Raw genomic sequence first — 20496 nt, 5'->3', positions numbered from 1 at the left:
ATGACGTGATGTAATGCACAGAAGAAGAACATTTGGGAAACTGGTATTTCTTCCAACATATGTATTTGTAGTGTAGATGCCAAAAGCAAACCACGATCAAAGAAAAACAGTTGGCATCTTAGACTTGTTGTAATCTGTTCTATATCATTGATTCAGAAGAGGAAAAATTAGCTCCTATCTATCTATCTATCTATCTATCTCAATGGGACCATTTGGCAGCCATGAATAAACATGGTGACTTGAGTGACTTTGACTGCAGGCAGATTGTTGATGCCCTGAGGTGTGGTGCCAGTACTTATGAAACAGTTGCACCTGTTGGCTGTTCTTGAATGACAGTATCAAGAGTGTACCAAGACCGGTTGAACCATGGACAGATATCCAGCATAAGATCACACAGCAGCACACCATGCTTGGCAAGAATCGGGTGGTGCAATTGGTATCTCAGCAGCAATGTGCCACAGTGGACCAACTGACCCAGTAGAACAGTGGGGAAGTTAGACAAGTTTCCACAAAGATTGACCTTGTGTCATACCTTACATCAACTGCGGTTCAGTAGTCGAAGACTGACAAGAGTGTCACTTATGACCCCAGCAATGCTAACAATGCCTTGCGTGAGTCCAGGAAAGATGTCAATGGACTTAGACACATGGAAGATGGTCATCTGGAGTGATGATTCTCATTTCCTGCTAAACCATATGGATTGTCTGCATCATGCGTAAAAAGCATGAAACTGTATCCCATGGGTATACTGTTAGGTTTAAATGGGCTGGTGGTGCCAAAGTAATTGACTGGTGAAAATATTTGGGATATGCTGGAAAGGGCTGTGAGATCTGCTTCCACTTATCCGCAAATTGTGCACCAACTGACGAAGCTGTGGCAGCGGGCATGGGTGGAGTTGAGTTTGGAGGATGTTCACCAACTTGTTTTATTTATTCCCCCAACATCTGAAAGATATGATCACCCAAAAACGTGGACCAACATGCTATCTATCTATCTATCTATCTATCTATCTATCTATCTATCTATCTATCTATCTATCTATCTATCTATCTATCTATCTATCTATTCGTTCGTTGGTCTGGAAAGTCTTCAAACCCTTGTGGCTTCGACAGATGAACTTGATACACAGTACACTTGTTCCTGCACAGCTAGTAAGTGCATTTAGCGCTCGTGCCTGCGCAAATATGAAGTGTATTTGCGCAGGCACCGCTTGTTCACATGGGCGGGGGAATCACCCTGCCCTGCTTTAAAAAACTAATTTGCCTAACAAGGCTGTTGGTGATTGCGGGTATATGCTGTGTTTAGTGCATTCTCGTGCAGGCAAATGTTTGTGTTTGCCCACCTCCCCATGGACCTCTATGGAGCTCTCTGGTGCTCAAACATGGATACGATAGGGCAGGAACAATTTTTTTGCCCCCGCGAAAACAACAGGCTGAAAAAAAGGATGTGAGAATGAACCGATTGAAATCAGTGGATTCTATTCTCTGCGTTATGTGTGGGAAATTCTCGCGAGCATAATCGTGGCCTGTCACATTTGTCTGTTGAAGCCCTTGTACTATATTACATTTTGTTATATTGCGGCCTTGTGCAAATTAAAAAAAAATCTGCACTCAGTACCCCATAATGACTGTGACATCAGAATGTTAGAAATTTAGCCTATTTTTAATTCCTAGTTCTTTTGATCATCTTTGAGATGTTTCTCCACCTTGATTGGAGTCACCTGCAGTCAATTCAGTAGATTGGACATCATTTTAAAAGACACACCCATCTATATAAGGTGTCACAGCTCACAATGCATATCAGAGCCAAAACCAAGCCACGTAGAGGAAAGAACTGCCTACAGAGCTCAGAGACAGGACTGTGTGGAGGCACACATCTGGAGGAGGCTGCAAAAACATTTTCTGCTGCACTGAAAGTTCCCAAGAGCCCAGCAGCCTCCAGAATTCTTACATGGAAGAAGTTTGGAACAACCAGGGATCTTCCTAGAGCTGCCAACCTACCAATCTAAGTCATCTGGGAGAATGGCCTTGGTAAGAGAGGAGACTAAGAACCCAATGGTCATTCTGGTTGAGCTCCAGAGATCCTGTATGCAGATGGGAGAAACTTCCAGAAGGTCAACCATCACTGTGGTCTCCACCAATCTGGACTTTATGGCAGAGTGGCCAGATAGGAGCCTCTCCTCAGTAAAAGACGCATGGAAGCCACCTGGAGTTACCAAAAAGCATCTAAAGGTCTCTGACTGTGGGAAACAAGATTCTCAGGTCTGATGAAACCAAGATTGAACTTTTTAACCTTAATTGTAAGGCCACTCTCACACATGCATTCAGAAAACACCGCTAGAAATCGGGGCATTTTTACAGCGATTTTGAGCGGTGCTTTTTAACGCACCTTATCATTGTGCTGGGTGATGAGGTGCGTAAAAAAGTGCTAAAACGCACAGAAATAAAACAAACAGTGCTTGAAAATCATGGCGTTAGAAACACCGCATTCGGGCACATGTCTGCGGGGCCCCACTGAAATCAATAGCGACGTTGTACTGCGGTTAGCGCGGCGTTCGGGACGACACGCTAATCACGGTAAAAAGCGGCATGTGTGAGAGTGGCCTTAGCATTATATCTGGATGAAACCATCACCTGCCCAGCACCATCCCTGCAGTGAAGCCTGGTCATGGCAGCATGATGCAATGGGGTGTTTCCAGTGGCTGGGACAGGGAGACTGGTCAGGGTTGATGGAAAGCTGAATGGAGCAAAGTACAGAGATATTCTTAATGATAACCTGATCCGGAGCATCAGCACCAACTCTTATGAAAGTTGTGTAAAGGACAATCTGTCTTTGTTGCCCATAGCAACCAATCACAGCACAGCTTTCATTTTACAACAGCAGTATAAGAGATGAAAGCTGCGCTGTGATTGGTTGCTACCGGCAACAAAGACAGATTGTCTTTTGGACAGCTTTCTTAAGAGTGTGCTGTCGGCCTCCTTACCCGTGGCCGCCCTGTAGAAGAGATATACTGTAGTATTTGGGTGGAATGTTGAAACTTCCCCATCACAGGTGGACGTTCATATGGAGTGAAGTCGGCCCTGGCCGATTCAACGGCGGCCTCATTATCAGGCCCCGTGCTATGTTCTAAGGTCAGATATTATGAAACAGGCCAGGAAAAGCGTTTTCTTTTTTTCATCATCAAAGACGTATCACCTGCCGGAGGGTGGCTTTATTTCACTTTATTGAGCCTTAATCTCAACCAGATGCTACTAATGGATCCGCAGCTCCAAATATATGTCACAGGGTAATATATACAGTATATGTACAAAGTCGTCTTCAGAAGGAATTCAGACGGAGTCTATTTACTCCAAGTCATCTGCTACTAATGCTAAATGTCTGATGCTCATGGATGCCGAGTGTTAGTAAATGTACTGACACTATGTATAATGTTAGCTTGCTTCTGTCAGGAAGAATGACCTAAGGGGCAATACAGATGTACATTGTCTGCCCACATATAATAACACTGGCGCAGATATTCCGTATATAGAAACCTGCCAACGTTCAAAGAATGAAAAAAGGGAGAATATTTCAATGTTAAAGTGCTCTATACACTTAGTGAAATATAGTGCCCCCTTAGTGAAATCCACATAGTAAGGATGCCTCCATAGTCCTTCCTGTCAAAGGATGCCTTCTTTGTGCCCCCCTCAAAGTAAGCATACCTTCCCACATAGTGTCCCTTTAAAGTAGTGATGCCCCTATTAGTGACCCCACACAATATAATCAGTATGATCAATTGTCTCCTTATTGGCCCTGACAGTAAGGATACCTGCTCCCATTGTGCCCCTTTACAGTAGTAATGCCCCTATTAGTGCTCCACCCACACAATATGATCAGTATGATGTATTGTCTCCTTAGTGCCCATCACATTTTGATGCTGCTTTAGTGTCCCCGCACATTAGTGATGCCCCCATACAGTAAGGGTGCCCCTTAGTTAAACTAATATGGTATGCATTGTCTTAGTGCCTTCCACACATTAAGAATGCCCCCATATTGCACCCCTCACATGGGATGTTACCAAAGTGCCCCCTCACAGTTGTCTCCATCCATTATTGCCTCCCACACAGTAAGGATGCCCCATCAGTGAAACCCACGCAGTGAGGATACCCCCATAACGCTTCCTGACAAAAGATGCCTTCTTAGTGCTCCCCTCACAGTAAGGATACCTGCCTACATTGTACCCCTTTACAATAGTGATGCCCCTATTAGTGACCCCCACACAATATGACAATTATGATGTATTATCTCCTTAGTGCCTCATTACATTTTGATGCCCCTTCAGTTTTCCACCACAATATTGATCTCCCCAAATAGTTAGGGTGCCCCTTAGTTAAACTGACATTGGATGCATTGACTTCTTAGCGCCCCCTTAGTGCACCCCTCACATGGGATATCACTATAATACTCCCTCACAGTTATCTTGCTCCATTAGTGCCTCTCACATAGTAAGGATGCCCCATTAGTGAAACCCACACAGTGAGGATGCTACCATAGGTCCTCCGGACAAAGGATGCCTTCTTGGTTCCCCTCTCACAGTAAGAATGCCTGCTCCCATAGTACCGCTTTATAGTAGTGATGTCCCTATAAGTGCCCCCTCCCCCCCACACACACACACAACATGATCAGTAGGATGTATTATCTCCTTAGTGCCCCCATCACAGTATTATGATTATGATGCCCCTTTAGTGCCGCCTCACAGCAGTGATGCCTACACATAGCAAAGATCACTCTGCAGATCTCCTCTAGTCTCTGGTAATTTTGTTAGAAACAGCTAAACAGTAAAAAACTAAAACACTTATTAATTTATCATTATTGAAAAATTCTGCTCTGTTCCCCCCCCCCCCCCCCCATCCCCCCTTCATTCGGTAATGTGGCGACAGCTCGGGACATATCTAATTAGCTGTCTGGCTATCAGTCTTCAGATAGTTTGAGCCCCCTCTGGTTTGATGTTTTATGTTTTGTTTGTCTTCTCACATTATGGAAGCCTTCATGCTTCCATAAGCACTAAGGAGAATATAAAAATGGCCTTAGAAGCACGGTAAAGAGGAGACGTTGCTTGAACTTGAACAGATCATGATGTAATGCATATTTTTGATACTTAAAAAGCTTCTGGCGCCAAATATTTATTCATACAGTATGTTTCCACGCAGCAGGCATAATAATAACAAAGTCCAACTGTACAGACAGCCTTGAGTTATCTGAAGCCACAGAAATTTCCATAAAGTATGTCATAGAGTTGACGTTCAAATTAACAAAACACTAATTAGAACCATACTTAACGATCAGGACCCATGAGCATTTTAAAATAACGGCAACAGACCGTAACTTCATGTGTGAAATGGAATATGCACAGTCATCGAATTGGATTCACCTTCCTGCAACTTTAACAAAAAATTGCTTTCCATATAAACAATCTACCTGAGTCACCTGTAACTTTTTAGTTTTTTGGGATCCGCCTATTATACCAACCAGCTTAGGGTGGCTTTATACGGAACGCTTGAAACAGCAAATGCAAACGATAGTCATTCCGTGTAAACGTAGCCACTAACAGGGTGACGAGCGTTACTTTGATCACTAGTCACTTATTTCAACTCACCTAAAAAATAGTCGCTGGTTGATTACAAGTTGCCTAGTATAAAGTCACAGTTGTTCTTACTTAAAAGTTTTGTGAACTAATTTGCATGGGGATTCCCCTTACTAATGATATGTTGGCAAACAACTAATGAGCATTATGTGTAAAAGCAAACAAACAACTGCTGTTTGTACGCATCAGTGGCTTTTCTGAGCAACTGAACGATAATTGCTCTGTGTGAAGGAAGGGACCTTTAGGGTCCTTTTACACCGGCTGATTCTCAGCCTTGTGTAATGAGCACCAATCGACAAGGATGTGGATTCACACTCACTTACTTTTCTTTTACACAGGCTGGGAATCACTGGTATAGGGACCGAGGATTGTTCATACGGTCATTCGTCCTTGTTGGCTTGCTGTACATCTCCCTGGCTAGAGAGGAATATGTACAGTTGATCAGCCGAGTATTTGCATTTTAACATCGGATGCCGTCTTTGCACAATCATAGGGTATATGAACAGGAAATGTCATCTTGGCATAACCATAGGGTATATGAACAGGAGATGTCATCTTGTCACAACCATATGGTATATGAACAGGAGATGTCATCTTGGCATAACCATAGGGTATATGAACAGGAGATGTCATCTTGGCACAGCCATATGGTATATGAACCGGAGATGTCATCTTGGCACAACCATATGGTATATGAACAGGAGATGTCATCTTGGCACAACCATATGGTATATGAACAGGAGATGTCATCTTGGCACAACCATATGGTATATGAACAGGGAATGTCATCTTGGCACAACCATATGGTATATGAACAGGAGATGTCATCTTGGCACAACCATATGGTATATGAACAGGGAATGTCATCTTGGCACAACCATATGGTATATGAACAGGAGATGTCATCTTGGCACAACCATAGTGTATATGAACAGGAGACGTCATCTTGGCACAACCATAGTGTATATGAACAGGAAATGTCATCTTGGCACAACCATAGTGTATATGAACAGGAGATGTCATCTTGGCACAACCATATGGTATATGAACAGGAGATGTCATCTTGGCACAACCATATGGTATATGAACAGGGAATGTCATCTTGGCACAACCATATGGTATATGAACAGGAGATGTCATCTTGGCACAACCATATGGTATATGAACAGGGAATGTCATCTTGGCACAACCATATGGTATATGAACAGGAGATGTCATCTTGGCACAACCATAGTGTATATGAACAGGAGACGTCATCTTGGCACAACCATAGTGTATATGAACAGGAAATGTCATCTTGGCACAACCATAGTGTATATGAACAGGAGATGTCATCTTGGCACAACCATATGGTATATGAACAGGAGATGTCATCTTGGCACAACCATATGGTATATGAACAGGAGATGTCATCTTGGCACAACCATATGGTATATGAACAGGAGATGTCATCTTGGCACAACCATAGTGTATATGAACAGGAGATGTCATCTTGGCACAACCATATGGTATATGAACAGGGAATGTCATCTTGGCACAACCATATGGTATATGAACAGGAGATGTCATCTTGGCACAACCATATGGTATATGAACAGGAGATGTCATCTTGGCACAACCATATGGTATATGAACAGGAGATGTCATCTTGGCACAACCATATGGTATATGAACAGGAGATGTCATCTTGGCACAACCATAAGATATATGAACAGGGAATGTCATCTTGGCACAACCATATGGTATATGAACAGGAGATGTCATCTTGGCACAACCATAGTGTATATGAACAGGAGATGTCATCTTGGCACAACCATAGTGTATATGAACAGGAGATGTCATCTTGGCACAACCATAGTGTATATGAACAGGAGATGTCATCTTGGCACAACCATATGGTATATGAACAGGAGATGTCATCTTGGCACAACCATATGGTATATGAACAGGAGATGTCATCTTGGCACAACCATATGGTATATGAACAGGAGATGTCATCTTGGCACAACCATAAGATATATGAACAGGGAATGTCATCTTGGCACAACCATATGGTATATGAACAGGAGATGTCATCTTGGCACAACCATAGTGTATATGAACAGGAGATGTCATCTTGGCACAACCATAGTGTATATGAACAGGAGATGTCATCTTGGCACAACCATATGGTATATGAACAGGAGATGTCATCTTGGCACAACCATAGTGTATATGAACAGGAGACGTCATCTTGGCACAACCATATGGTATATGAACAGGAGATGTCATCTTGGCACAACCATATGGTATATGAACAGGAGATGTCATCTTGGCACAACCATATGGTATATGAACAGGAGATGTCATCTTGGCACAACCATATGGTATATGAACAGGAGATGTCATCTTGGCACAACCATAGGGTATATGAACAGGAGATGTCATCTTGGCACAACCATATGGTATATGAACAGGAGATGTCATCTTGGCACAACCATATGGTATATGAACAGGAGACGTCATCTTGGCACAACCATATGGTATATGAACAGGAGATGTCATCTTGGCACAACCATATAGTATATGAACAGGAGATGTCATCTTGGCACAACCATATGGTATATGAACAGGAGATGTCATCTTGGCACAACCATATAGTATATGAACAGGAGATGTCATCTTGGCACAACCATATGGTATATGAACAGGAGATGTCATCTTGGCACAACCATATGGTATATGAACAGGAGATGTCATCTTGGCACAACCATATGGTATATGAACAGGAGATGTCATCTTGGCACAACCATATGGTATATGAACAGGAGATGTCATCTTGGCACAACCATAGTGTATATGAACAGGAGATGTCATCTTGGCACAACCATAGTGTATATGAACAGGAGATGTCATCTTGGCACAACCATAGGGTATATGAACAGGAGATGTCATCTTGGCACAACCATAGGGTATATGAACAGGAGACGTCATCTTGGCACAACCATAGTGTATATGAACAGGAGACGTCATCTTGGCACAACCATATGGTATATGAACAGGAGATGTCATCTTGGCACAACCATAGTGTATATGAACAGGAGATGTCATCTTGGCACAATGTCTTTAACTTAGTATTGTGTAATAACTGGGACAATAAAAAATATAATCCCGTTAAAGGGATTTACTGCACTTTAGTGGTCAACATAGTCGCCAACAAATCTATTGTCATTCTGTGCTGATGTAACCATTTCAGCCCACAATCAGCTGCCAATATAACATGCCTACATGTCTTACCTTCTAACATTTGAATTCACATTCATGGGATATTGTAAAGCTCTGCATGTGGACCACAGAATAAGACCCACAAAGTCTTCAAGAAATTCCTACAAACTCCTAGAATAGCCTGCTTTGGGAGGTTCAACTCTGAACCAAACTCCATCACACAAATATGACATCAAGAAGCAGCGAAGGACCCTGGTGAACAATAAAATGTATTAGAAACTTTTAACACTTAGAAATACTTTCAAGTGTTTTCAGGAGTTGGGTGACCCCTTTAAAAACACTGAGATTGCGGTTATACACTTGGGAAGAAAATGATATTACTGATATCCAACATACTGATACCAATGTGTTCCAAAATATTTTTCATGTGGTCAGATATTATCCTTCAAAATTTTCCCATCGCCCACTATTAATCATTGGAAATAGCAAATATTTCTAGAGAAAACGTGTTTAATACCTACTGGCTGATCTCTACATATATGATTAACTTAAAGGGGCCAAACAAATCCTTTCCATAGGAGCATGCTGTATGGATGTGATAGAGGGGACCCTCAATGCCTACGTATTTGAATATATGTGGGTATGCAGTAACACCCATAGGGAAAATGTGGCTGCCCACAGCTGAAACTTCCCCCCAGTGGTAGTGGGTGATTGGCGGAGGTTTCAGCTACCTAGGCCACTGCAATCTACAGATCACTAACAGATATTCATTTAGAAAAGGAATGGTCCTGCTGGTCCAATCCCTTTAACCTCTACTTTTTAGTCTTTGTCCAGTTGAGTTTCTACTTGGTTTATATGCCTTCCCTTACTGTATATTAAAAACCTTTCCATTTCATTTTGTTGATGCCTGATTTTATCCATTGTCTTCCAATATCACAAAAAGTTCACAACACAAAACTTGAAATATGACTTTTTGAATGCACATGCCCATCACTGCTATGTCCCAGCCCCCAAGAATGTTGAAGGATAGATTGGGCTCGGGGTGCATTTACTTATCAATTTTTGGAAAAGCATTACTAATAGTAAAATGTTATTGCTCTCACTAACACCAGGTGCATGCTAGCTGTGTGCAAGTTAGCTCTAGAGGCTCAGACGTAACTCGCATTAGGCTGCCTGTCCATGGGTGTTGCGGTATGCGCCGCGGGAGCCACTGCCAGGGAGCAGGAGCCAGCTGAGGGATCTCTGCGGTGAGGCTATCTGAGAGATGCATGCTATGATTCTCCGCTTCTGGACAGGGGGGCTACACTTTCCATAGTAACGCTATGGCAAGCATGTACTGCGTTCCCTGCGGCCAGATTATTGCCGCGGGGAACGCAATGCGAAAACACCTGTGGACAGGTAGTCTTAGACAGCACACAGACACAAATCCGTGTATTATCCGATTCATGCAGAGGTAGCACATTGACATGCATTGGAAAGGAATAGAACATGTCACAAACTTTTTTCACACATTCTATGTGAAATATCGCCAATGTACATTTCCTCATAGGCATATAATGAGGCCATGAACTGTCCATAGATTAGTACAGACAGCACATGGCCCATAATACCCTAGTGGAGGAGAGGGGTGGGGGACTCAGAGAATTAAATAATCTTTAGATATTATTCCTTTTAATGACTTTAAAAACAGAAACAATGCAGCAGCAAAATTTCAAGGATACTTAGACGAAGTAGTTTGGAAAGCTTGCTGTAACATAGTTTCTTTTTGTTAATCACTGAAAAGGTAAGTTAACGCGGTACCAAACCTTTGTCGTTTTGCCTATAGTAAATAATACTAATAGTAAAGTGTCACATTTTTTTAACTGTATTAAAAAATTACCAAACGGTCAATTTTTGCCACTTTTTATGGGGATAAATGCAAAAATGTATTCTAACAGGTGCACATAAATAGGTTCTTAATGTCATTGTAAATCATGAAAAGTCTCCGTGATTTGGATGTGCCTTTCAGTTTTTGAGTATTTCGAACATTCAAAGATTTACTTCAGCAGCAAGATATTTACACTCGGGTCTAGTTTCTTGGCCTACGCTCAAAAAAAGAGAAATATGTAAGTTTAACAGGTTACTTTATGAAGTCAAACTAAGTAAGGACTCAGGTTTGGAGCCATGATGGGTGAAACGGTAGAGACCTTCAGTCTATACAGATGTCTTCTGCTCTGAAAGCTGCTGAACGTGTCCTGGCAGATTGTGTGGCTTCTTGGCTTGACTTCACCATGTGCGTGTCACCTGTGCAGCAGACGTTTATGTAGGAAGTGATTTGTAGTTCCTTTCTATCCCAATGAAAGGCTCCCGGGGTTTAGTACGTAATAGAAATCAGACTTTTTGAGTGAAAGGTTCAGATATGAGCAAGCAATATTACAGTTCTTTTTATCTCTAAGATGGTAAAAGTCACCCTTGTTTAAGGAGTGATGCTCAAGGAGGAGTGGAGACCATCAATATTATAATATATATTATAATCCTGGAAAACCCCTTTAATTTCATGGAGGATAGGGGAGCAGATAAAGAAGGGTACTCCATAAAATTACTCAAAAGAAGCCTTTTCCAGAATGGGTCATGTTGCTACACTTTCCAATCCCTTTCTAAGATTATTGTACATCTCTTTCCTCTGTTCTTTGCTACTGTTACAGTCCTTAAAGTGGTTGTCCAGTTGTAAACTATTGGTGGCCTAACCTAGGATAGGCCACCAATAGTAGACTTGCAGGTGGTGTACACTCTGATCAGCTATTCTCAGTGCATTGTCATGCACTGAGCTGATTTCTATAGGAAATAGACAGCTCTGTTTGCACTGCAGTGGCCAGTCTTGTTACTACAGGCCATTCAACACAATGAGAACTTTGCCTGTAACACCAACCCTGGCCAATGCAATAGGAACGGAGCTGTCTGTTTTTGGCAGAAATCAGCTCAGCGCATAAGCATATTGGCCCAGCTAACAGCTGATTAGTAGGCTTCTTGGGCAATAGACCCTATCGATCTATTATTGGTGGCCTATTCTGCGGATAAACCATCAATAGTTTACAACTGGACAACCCCCTTTAAGGTGCCTATGCATGTTAGATAACTGTTTTTGAACACTTATTTAGCAGACAGCTATTTATCCATACAAATGAAGACTCTAGCATTTGACAAAGTATCTCATAGCATACCTGTTGAAAAAAAGACCAAATATCGGATGGACATTGCAACTGTTAGGTGGATTCACAACTGGCTGAGTGATCGTACTGAAAGAGTGGTCATAAATGGCTGCACATCCAAGTGGAAGAATGTATCAAGTGGGGTACCACAAGGCTCTGTCCTAGGCCCAGTGTTATTCAACATTTTTATAAATGATCTGGAGGAGGGAATTGATGGAAAACTGATCAAATTTGCTGACGACACAAAGCTAGAAGGGATAGCTAACACTAGGGAAGAGAGAGAGAGAGTATTCAAAAAGATCTAGAAAAGCTTGAACAGTGAGTGATGACTAACAGAATGGTATTTAACAAGGAGAAGAGCAAAGTGCTACATCTGGGCAAGAAAAATGAAAAAAGAACATACAGAATGGGAGGAATTGGGCTAAGCAGTAGCACATGGGAAAAAGACTTGGGTATACTAATAGAGCATAGACTGAACATGAGTCAACAATGTGATGCAGCAGTCAAAAAGGCAAACACAATTCTGGGATGCATTAAGAGAAGCATAGAGTCTAGATCACGTGAGGCAATTATTCCCCTCTACTCTTCCTTAGTCAGACCTCACCTGGAATACTGTGTCCAGTTCTGGGCACCCCACCTTAACAAAAAGACATAGACAAACTGGAGCAAGTTCAGAGAAGAGTTACCAAGATGGTGAGCAGTCTGAAAATCATGTCCTATGAGGAATGGTTAAAGGATCTGAGAATGTTTAGCTTGCAAAAAAGAAGACTAAGAGGAGACTTAATAGCTGTCTACAAAAATCTGAAGGGCTGTCACAGTGCAGAGGGATCAGCCCTATTCTCATTTGTACAAGGAAAGACTAGAAGCAATGGGATGAAACTGAAAAGGAGGAGACACAAATTAGATATTAGAAAATACTTTCTGACAGTGAGGGTGATCAATGAGTGGAACAGGTTACCACGGGGGTGGTGAGTTCTCCTTCAATGGAAGTGTTCAAACAAAGGCTGGACAAATATCTATCTGGGATGATTTAGTGAATCCTGCACTGAGCAGGGGGTTGGACCCGATGACACTAGAGGTCTCTTCCAACTCTACCATTCTATGATTCTATGACTCACTTTAGCCGAGTGTTTATGTGTTTTCCATGGAGTAAACCATTGTCAGACAGCTCTGGTGGCAACTAAAGAACAAAAAGATCAGTCTCTGAAATTCAACTTACTCGATCCTTCTTTCACTCATTATCATCTATCAAGAGTCATTAGAACAGTTGCTTATTTCCTGTAGCAAATAAAAGTCTGTTACTGGTCTACAAAGCTCTCTGCAATGCTGCATGGTCATGCATCTCTACTCTCATTTCATTCTCATCATACATTGTGCGCTTGGCTCAGCCAGTGGCCTACACTTCTCACCCTCTCTCATTACATCCACTCACCTTTGTGCAGGACTTCTCCCATGCTGCACCCACTCTGTGGAACTCACTCACTGCCACGGACCATTTATTATTCTCTTCAGCTAGAGCCCTGCCCCCTCTCATCCTTCCTTACTATATCCTCACTGCTGTCTGTGGGACTTCTCTCATGCTGCGCCCATTCTTTGAAAACTAGACTTGTTCTAACATTCCCTGTTTTAAAGGGAACCTGTCACCTTTTTAGTACAGGTTTTACCAACTGTACCTTGACAACAAAAATGTAAACCACTGCAGTTAACCATCAGCATTTACCAGTGGAATTGGCGATGCGGCGCGGAATTAACAGCCGCAGCATGTCAATTTTTTTTTCAGTTGTGGCCTCACTCCTCACTCCTCTCTATGCTGCGGGTTTTGAAGTTGAGGCTCTCACGTGGCAATCTCGCTGCTTTTCGTTGCGGCCAAGCCGCAAGATTTCCACGGGATTTCTGTCCCATGGGAACTCAGCCTAACTGTGATAGGAGCTTCTGTCCTTCCTACATGAAGAACCTGCATGGTACATTCCATGCAGTTTCATCATACAGGAAATTCTGATGACTTCTGGAGAGAACAGAGATACAAGTAATTCCCAACTGGTCACAATGAAATCACATGACCGACTTGAAGATACAGATTCAGGATCTTTCAGATAGAAAGGAATAACTAAGTAAAGAAATACTACCTGAGTTATATATATTGTGGACTTGTTACATAGCAAGGGGAAAAAAATTCTACCAGAATAGCCCTTGAAAGGGAACCTGTCATCACCTCTGTGTGCATACAGCGGGCCATACCCGTAAAACAAGGAAGCATTGCACTTAATGTATTTTGGTAAACATTTTGATCAACTTGAAAAAGACGGTATACATTTTTTCCGTGTTACATGTAAATTCACAGTGAGCAGGCCAGTGGGTGGGCTGCACCATCTCTGGTGGGCTGACCAGACTATGTTCCCTAACACTGCCCCTCTCTGGCTCTATGACACGATGACATAGGAGTCAACACTGCTGATCATTGATACCAAAGTGGGGGATTAGTGGCGCATTTGCAGTTCAATCTATCAAATCTGCCCACAAAGGGGCCAAATGAACTGCACATGCACTGGGCTAGGATACCCGGCGAATGTGCAGTCTTCTATGTAATCCATGGCAGAGTGCCAGAGAAGGGAGACCTAGTCCAGGCAGGAGAAATGGTCCGCACGTAGCACAGGAAGAGTTTTTTGCAATCTTTTTCAAGATATCAGTCATTCACATAAAAGTGATGACAGGTACCCTTTAATAAGCCTGCCTTGGAAACTGGAGGCCTATATCAAACCTGAGACCTATAGTTCATGGTCCATACAAGACCTTTCTTGGTCCTGGATATCTCTCCACCTCAACTACTGCCCTTGTCGCATGCACTGGAGTATCATTACTAATATAGACGTATGAAGTTGTTTGCTCTGTACAATCTTGAAATGCCAGCTGTAGACCGGCCTGGATTTCTATGGAACGTTATGAGACTCTCAACTAGACATCCCGAATATCTCCTTTGCTAAGCTTATAAAATAAATAGATGAAGGATTTGTTACAGGCTCTAAGAGAGGCCAACGCTGGAATCTTTGATCATCTGGAATAAAAAGCTTCAGGGGTTGTAAAAATAACCGAAAGCTGTTTTTCTTTAATGTGGCTCTGTCACATTAAGCCCTAAACATGCCGTCTCCTCTGCAAGTGTTTCATTTACCCCGATGATAAGAGAGTTGGACTTCTCATACTATTACCTTAGCTCAGCGCTCTGCATTCCAATATGTTTCGTGTTTGGCCCGGCCACGGGGCTCCTTGTCAGCTGCTGCTCCTCATAGTTATGTGTCTTGGGACCAGATGGACCTTCTCATCTGTGTGAATACCACCGAACGATCCTGAGGATGAGATCTCAGCATAGTCAACAACATTTCCAAGCAACCTGCCTGGATAAACAGTTCATAATGAATATTCATAGTCATGTAGCTACAAAAGGATGTTCAATATCAAAAAGTTACATACACTGCAAAGTAACAAAAATGTGCAGAACTGTTTTTCCCGTTGAGTGCTTATTAATGGAGTTGCGAAAGATTAAAAAAACATGGCTGCTTTGTTTCAAAGTCAGCGCCGCACCTATTAACAGGTAGTACAAGGTATCACAGCTTAACCATATTCACTTCAATGGAGTTGAGCCATAATACCCAATGCAACCTATGGACTTGCGTGGTTGAAAGAATTCAACCATGCTTTACTGAGGCAAGGGCTACACAGCAATTTTGGTTGCACAACGTCAAGTCTTAGAAAAGTTGTGTGACTTGCTCTTACCTAGCTATTTTTCAGCTGCGATTTGGCCAAATTTCAGATTGGTCGCAGAGAAGTCACAGTCGCATCTAACTTGCATTGCAGTCTATATAGCAAAGTTACATGCGACTTGCTTCCTCCAACCAAAATCCAACAGTTTGGGACGTTTTTGCAACTGTTGTGCTTGTGTTGAATCAAAGGTCACACTGTGACCCTATTGACATTCATTTGATGCAATATTGCAGTGCAGCACTACCATATTCATCACACATGGCCAAAGCCCTAGTCCGGCAACTTTATCTTCGCGACTTCAAGTCTCAGAAATGTTGCGCAACCAAAGCATTTGTGCGATAAATCTGTGACTTGCTTTCGAGCTGCAATTTGTCTGGGATACGATAGTCAAGGCTACATTTATTAATTCTTCTCTGTTGATATGACGGGAGGGTTGGCCATCCATATACATCAGTCAGGTATACAGTATGTCTGTTCTAGTGCTGATAATGGAGTCAATCACCACTAAATACTCTGTTGATAAAACTGCGAGTCGTCTTCTTTTGTCCAGTTTGTAAATTTTCTCTTCGTTTTGGTCTCTTACAGGAAAAAATGCTGCAAAGGATTTAAATTCGTCCTCGGACAATGTATTCCAGAGGGTGAGTCCCATTTTATCATTTATGCTATTTTATTTGGATTTTTAACCCTTTCCAATCCACTGTCTGACCTCTGAAGACATTACGATTTAGGGTTATACAGCTCCGATGTTGAAAGACATCCATCGGGGTTCTCTTACTGTATATTGCCAGCCTCCCTGCTGTTGGAGCCTATCCAACGTGCCACCTTATGCAGTACTGGCTTTAGCCAGCATATAGCGCCGTTGTAGAACGGCAGAAAGCCCACAAGGAAAACCAGGATGCAAATTGGATTGGAAAGGGTTAACATATGGAGGGGATTATTCATCAGAAAGAATTGCTGTCATCAACTTCACAAAAATGGATGAGAATAAGACTTGTTGCAATTTTTTTCTTGCAGATCTTTCAGTCGTCTAAAAAATCACTCATTTGAATAGTCACGTAGGCTATAATGGGGCCATATTGAGTAGGTCATATCAATAAGTTTATTAAGAAATTCTGTCAACATCTTTTTTGCAGCCCTCACTGAGAGCACCATAAGGTAGTGCCTGTCACACTGATTACACTGATATGTCTGCTGTATGTATAGTATATGTACAGTAGTTTTGGAGAAGCTTGCATTCTATTAGTAGCAATCAGACACAGAACTAGTCCTGCATATTCATGAGCTGCAGGCTAATCACACCCACCTCATCCTCCAGCCAATGATTGGCAGTGCCACTCTCACTATGCACAGTAATAGGTAGACAGCAGTCAATCAGTGGCTGGAGGGCGGACTGGGTGGGGCTAGCCTGAAGCTCATGAATATCCAGGACTACTTCTACCTACTTCTAACTTCTACTGGTAGTAGTCCACTATGTATATGCTGCTACTGGTAAAAAGGCACATTTCTCCAAAACTGCTGAACAGATCCACACAGCAGACATATCACTGTAATCAGTGTGATTTCAGATAGGTCTGTAAAAAGATGGTGAGAGAGACTCTTTAAACTTGATGACAACTCTCGCGCTTTTCCTTTGCATGCAGTTTTATAGCTCCAGCCCCTAATTTTAAATTGATGGTCCAGATGTAGTGGCCCAAAGCTATGGCCACCACAGCACTTGTTTGGCTACGACATTTGGACGATCTATGTGCGTTTCTGTGCTACCAAACTTTAGTGCGTCCGTATCCCTGTCACCCTAACCTACTTTGTGTTGTGGGTATGATGTGTGTTCTGTCTGGGTTCGGTAAGGGGTGTGTGGTCAGAGTGAGTGAAGAGAAAGAAAGAGATGTAGTCGGAGAAGAAGGATGTGTGGTGGGGGCTTAGGCTCCGACGATACCGTCCAGGCTAAGCTCAAGTCTGCCTCACGTGGATATGGGGTGTGACACTTCCAAGGAGCAAGAGGAAAGGAGACCGGGGAATGGAGGAAGTGGTCAGGAATAAGTCTTAGTGAGGAGAAGGAACCTGAAAGAATACTTCTCAACAGTGAGTGTACGTGCCTCATGTAACTTGGAGTCAGTGGGAGTACAATCAACTCTGCATAAGCCCTCCATTACTGTACAAATACTCATCCAGAAGAATCTCCAGATAACTTGAAATGGCGTGCTCATCTTCCTGAACCATGGAACCTTTCAAGAGTAAGGACTTGTATTCTCTGCTCACGGCAAATATGTTTAAATCAATGCTAACTCAAAGTTCTGCAAAGTATGAACTGTTATTAACACCCAAGCGTTAAGTAAACTGCATACCTTTGGTTTACTTTATCAAATCTGGTTTGGACACTTTCTTACATCGCTACCAGAACGCTTTGCTGAAAAGGTACTGGCTAGAGATGAGCGAGCACCAAAATGCTCGGGTGCTCATTACTCGGGACGAAATTTTCGCGATGCTCGAGGGTTCGTTTCGAATAACGAACCCCATTGAAGTCAATGGGCGACCCGAGCATTTTTGTATATCGCCGATGCTCGCTAAGGTTTCCATTTGTGAAAATCTGGGCAATTCAAGAAAGTGATGGGAACGACACAGCAACGGATAGGGCAGGCGAGGAGCTACATGTTGGGCTGCATCTCAAGTTCCCAGGTCCCACTATTAAGCCACAATAGCGGCAAGAGTGCCCCCTCCCCCTCCCAACAATATTTACTTCTGAAAAGCCCTCATTAGCAATGCATACCTTAGCTAAGTACCACACTACCTCCAACAAAGCACAATCACTGCCTGCATGACACTCCGCTGCCACTTCTCCTGGGTTACATGCTGCCCAACCCCCCCCCCCCCCGCACGACCCAGTGTCCACAGCGCACACCAAAGTGTCCCTGCGCAGCCTTCAGCTGCCCTCATGCCACACCACCCTCATGTCTATTTATAAGTGCGTCTGCCATGAGGAGGAACCGCAGGCACACACTGCAGAGGGTTGGCACGGCTAGGCAGCGACCCTCTTTAAAAGGGGCGGGTGATAGCCCACAATGCTGTACAGAAGCAATGAGAAATATAATCCTGTGCCACCGCCATCAGGAGCTGCACACGTGGGCATAGCAATCGGGAACCTATGTGCCACACACTATTCATTCTGTCAAGGTGTCTGCATGCCCCAGTCAGACCGCGGTTTTTTATAAATAGTCACAGGCAGGTACAACTCCGCAATGGGAATTCCGTGTGCACCCACAGCATGGGTGGCTCCCTGGAACCCACCGGCTGTACATAAATGTATCCCATTGCAGTGCCCTGGACAGCAGAGCTAACGGCAGATTAAATACAGGTGGGCTTCGGCCTACACTGCATGCCCCAACCTGACCAGGGTTTTTAATTCATAGACACAGGCAGGTACAACTCCCTATTGTGAAGTCCCTGTGGACCGACAGCATGGGTGGGTGCCAGGAAGCCACCGGCGGTACATAAATATATCCCATTGCATTGCCCATCACAGCTGAGGTAATGTCATGTTTAATGCAGGTGGTCTTCGGCCCACACTGCATGCTCCAGTCAGAATGGGGTTCTTTAGAAGTGGACACATGCAGTTACAACTCCGTGTGGACCGACAGCATGGGTGGCTCCCTGGAACCCATCGGCTGTACATAAATGTATCCCATTGCAGTGCCCTGGACAGCAGAGCTAACGTCAGATTAAATGCAGGTGGGCTTCAGCCCACACTGCATGCCCCAGTCAGACTGGGGTTCTTTATAAGTAGACACAGGCAGGTACAACTCCCTATTGTGAAGTCCGTGTGGACCGACAGCATGGGAGGGTCCCAGGAAGCCACCGGCGGTACATAAATAAGTCCCATTGCATTTCCCAGCACAGCTGAGGTAATGTCATGTTTAATGCAGGTGGGCTTCGGCCCACACTGCATGCCCCAGTCAGACTGGGGTTCTTTAGAAGTGGACACATGCAGTTACAACTCCGTGTGGACCGACAGCATGGGTGGCTCCCTGGAACCCACCGGCGGTACATAAATATATCCCATTGCATTGCCCATCACAGCTGAGGTAATGTCATGTTTAATGCAGGTGGGTTTCGGCCCACACTGCATGCCCCAGTCAGACTGGGGTTCCTTATAAGTAGACACAGGCAGGTACAACTCCCTAATGTGAAGTTCATGTGGACCGACAGCATGGGAGGGTCCCAGGAAGCCACCGGCGGTACATAAATAAATCCCATTGCATTGCCCAGCACAGCTGAGGTAATGTCATGTTTAATGCAGGTGGGCTTTGGCCCACACTGCATGCCCCAGTCAGACTGGGGTTCTTTAGAAGTGGACACATGCAGTTACAACTCCGTGTGGACTGACAGCATGGGTGGCTCCCTGGAACCCACCGGCGGTACATAAATATATCCCATTGCATTGCCCATCACAGCTGAGGTAATGTCATGTTTAATGCAGGTGGGCTTCGGCCCACACTGCATGCCCCAGTCAGACTGGGGTTCTTTAGAAGTGGACACATGCAGTTACAACTCCGTGTGGACCGACAGCATGGGTGGCTCCCTGGAACCCACCGACGGTACATAAATATATCCCATTGCAGTGCCCAGCACAGCTGAGGTAATGTCATGTTTAATGCAGGTGGGCTTCGGCCCACACTGCATGCCCCAGTCAGACTGGGGTTCTTTAGAAGTGGACACATGCAGTTACAACTC

General features: G+C 43.6%; 1 protein-coding gene across 1 annotated transcript in view; it reads left to right on the top strand.

Annotated features, from left to right (window-relative positions):
* Window positions 1-20496, top strand: part of CCBE1 (collagen and calcium binding EGF domains 1) — a 314798-nt gene that overhangs the window by 228046 nt on the left and 66256 nt on the right. The window contains exon 3 of the mRNA XM_066602551.1: window positions 16357-16409. Coding sequence (XP_066458648.1) covers window positions 16357-16409 — 53 coding nt within the window. The remainder of the gene's footprint in view (window positions 1-16356; window positions 16410-20496) is intronic.

This window comes from Eleutherodactylus coqui, chromosome 5 (assembly GCF_035609145.1).
Source record: "Eleutherodactylus coqui strain aEleCoq1 chromosome 5, aEleCoq1.hap1, whole genome shotgun sequence".
Classification (NCBI taxonomy): Eukaryota; Metazoa; Chordata; class Amphibia; order Anura; family Eleutherodactylidae; genus Eleutherodactylus; species Eleutherodactylus coqui.
The sequence above is the reverse complement of the archived record's forward strand: the minus strand, read 5'-3'. Positions and strand labels throughout refer to the sequence as shown.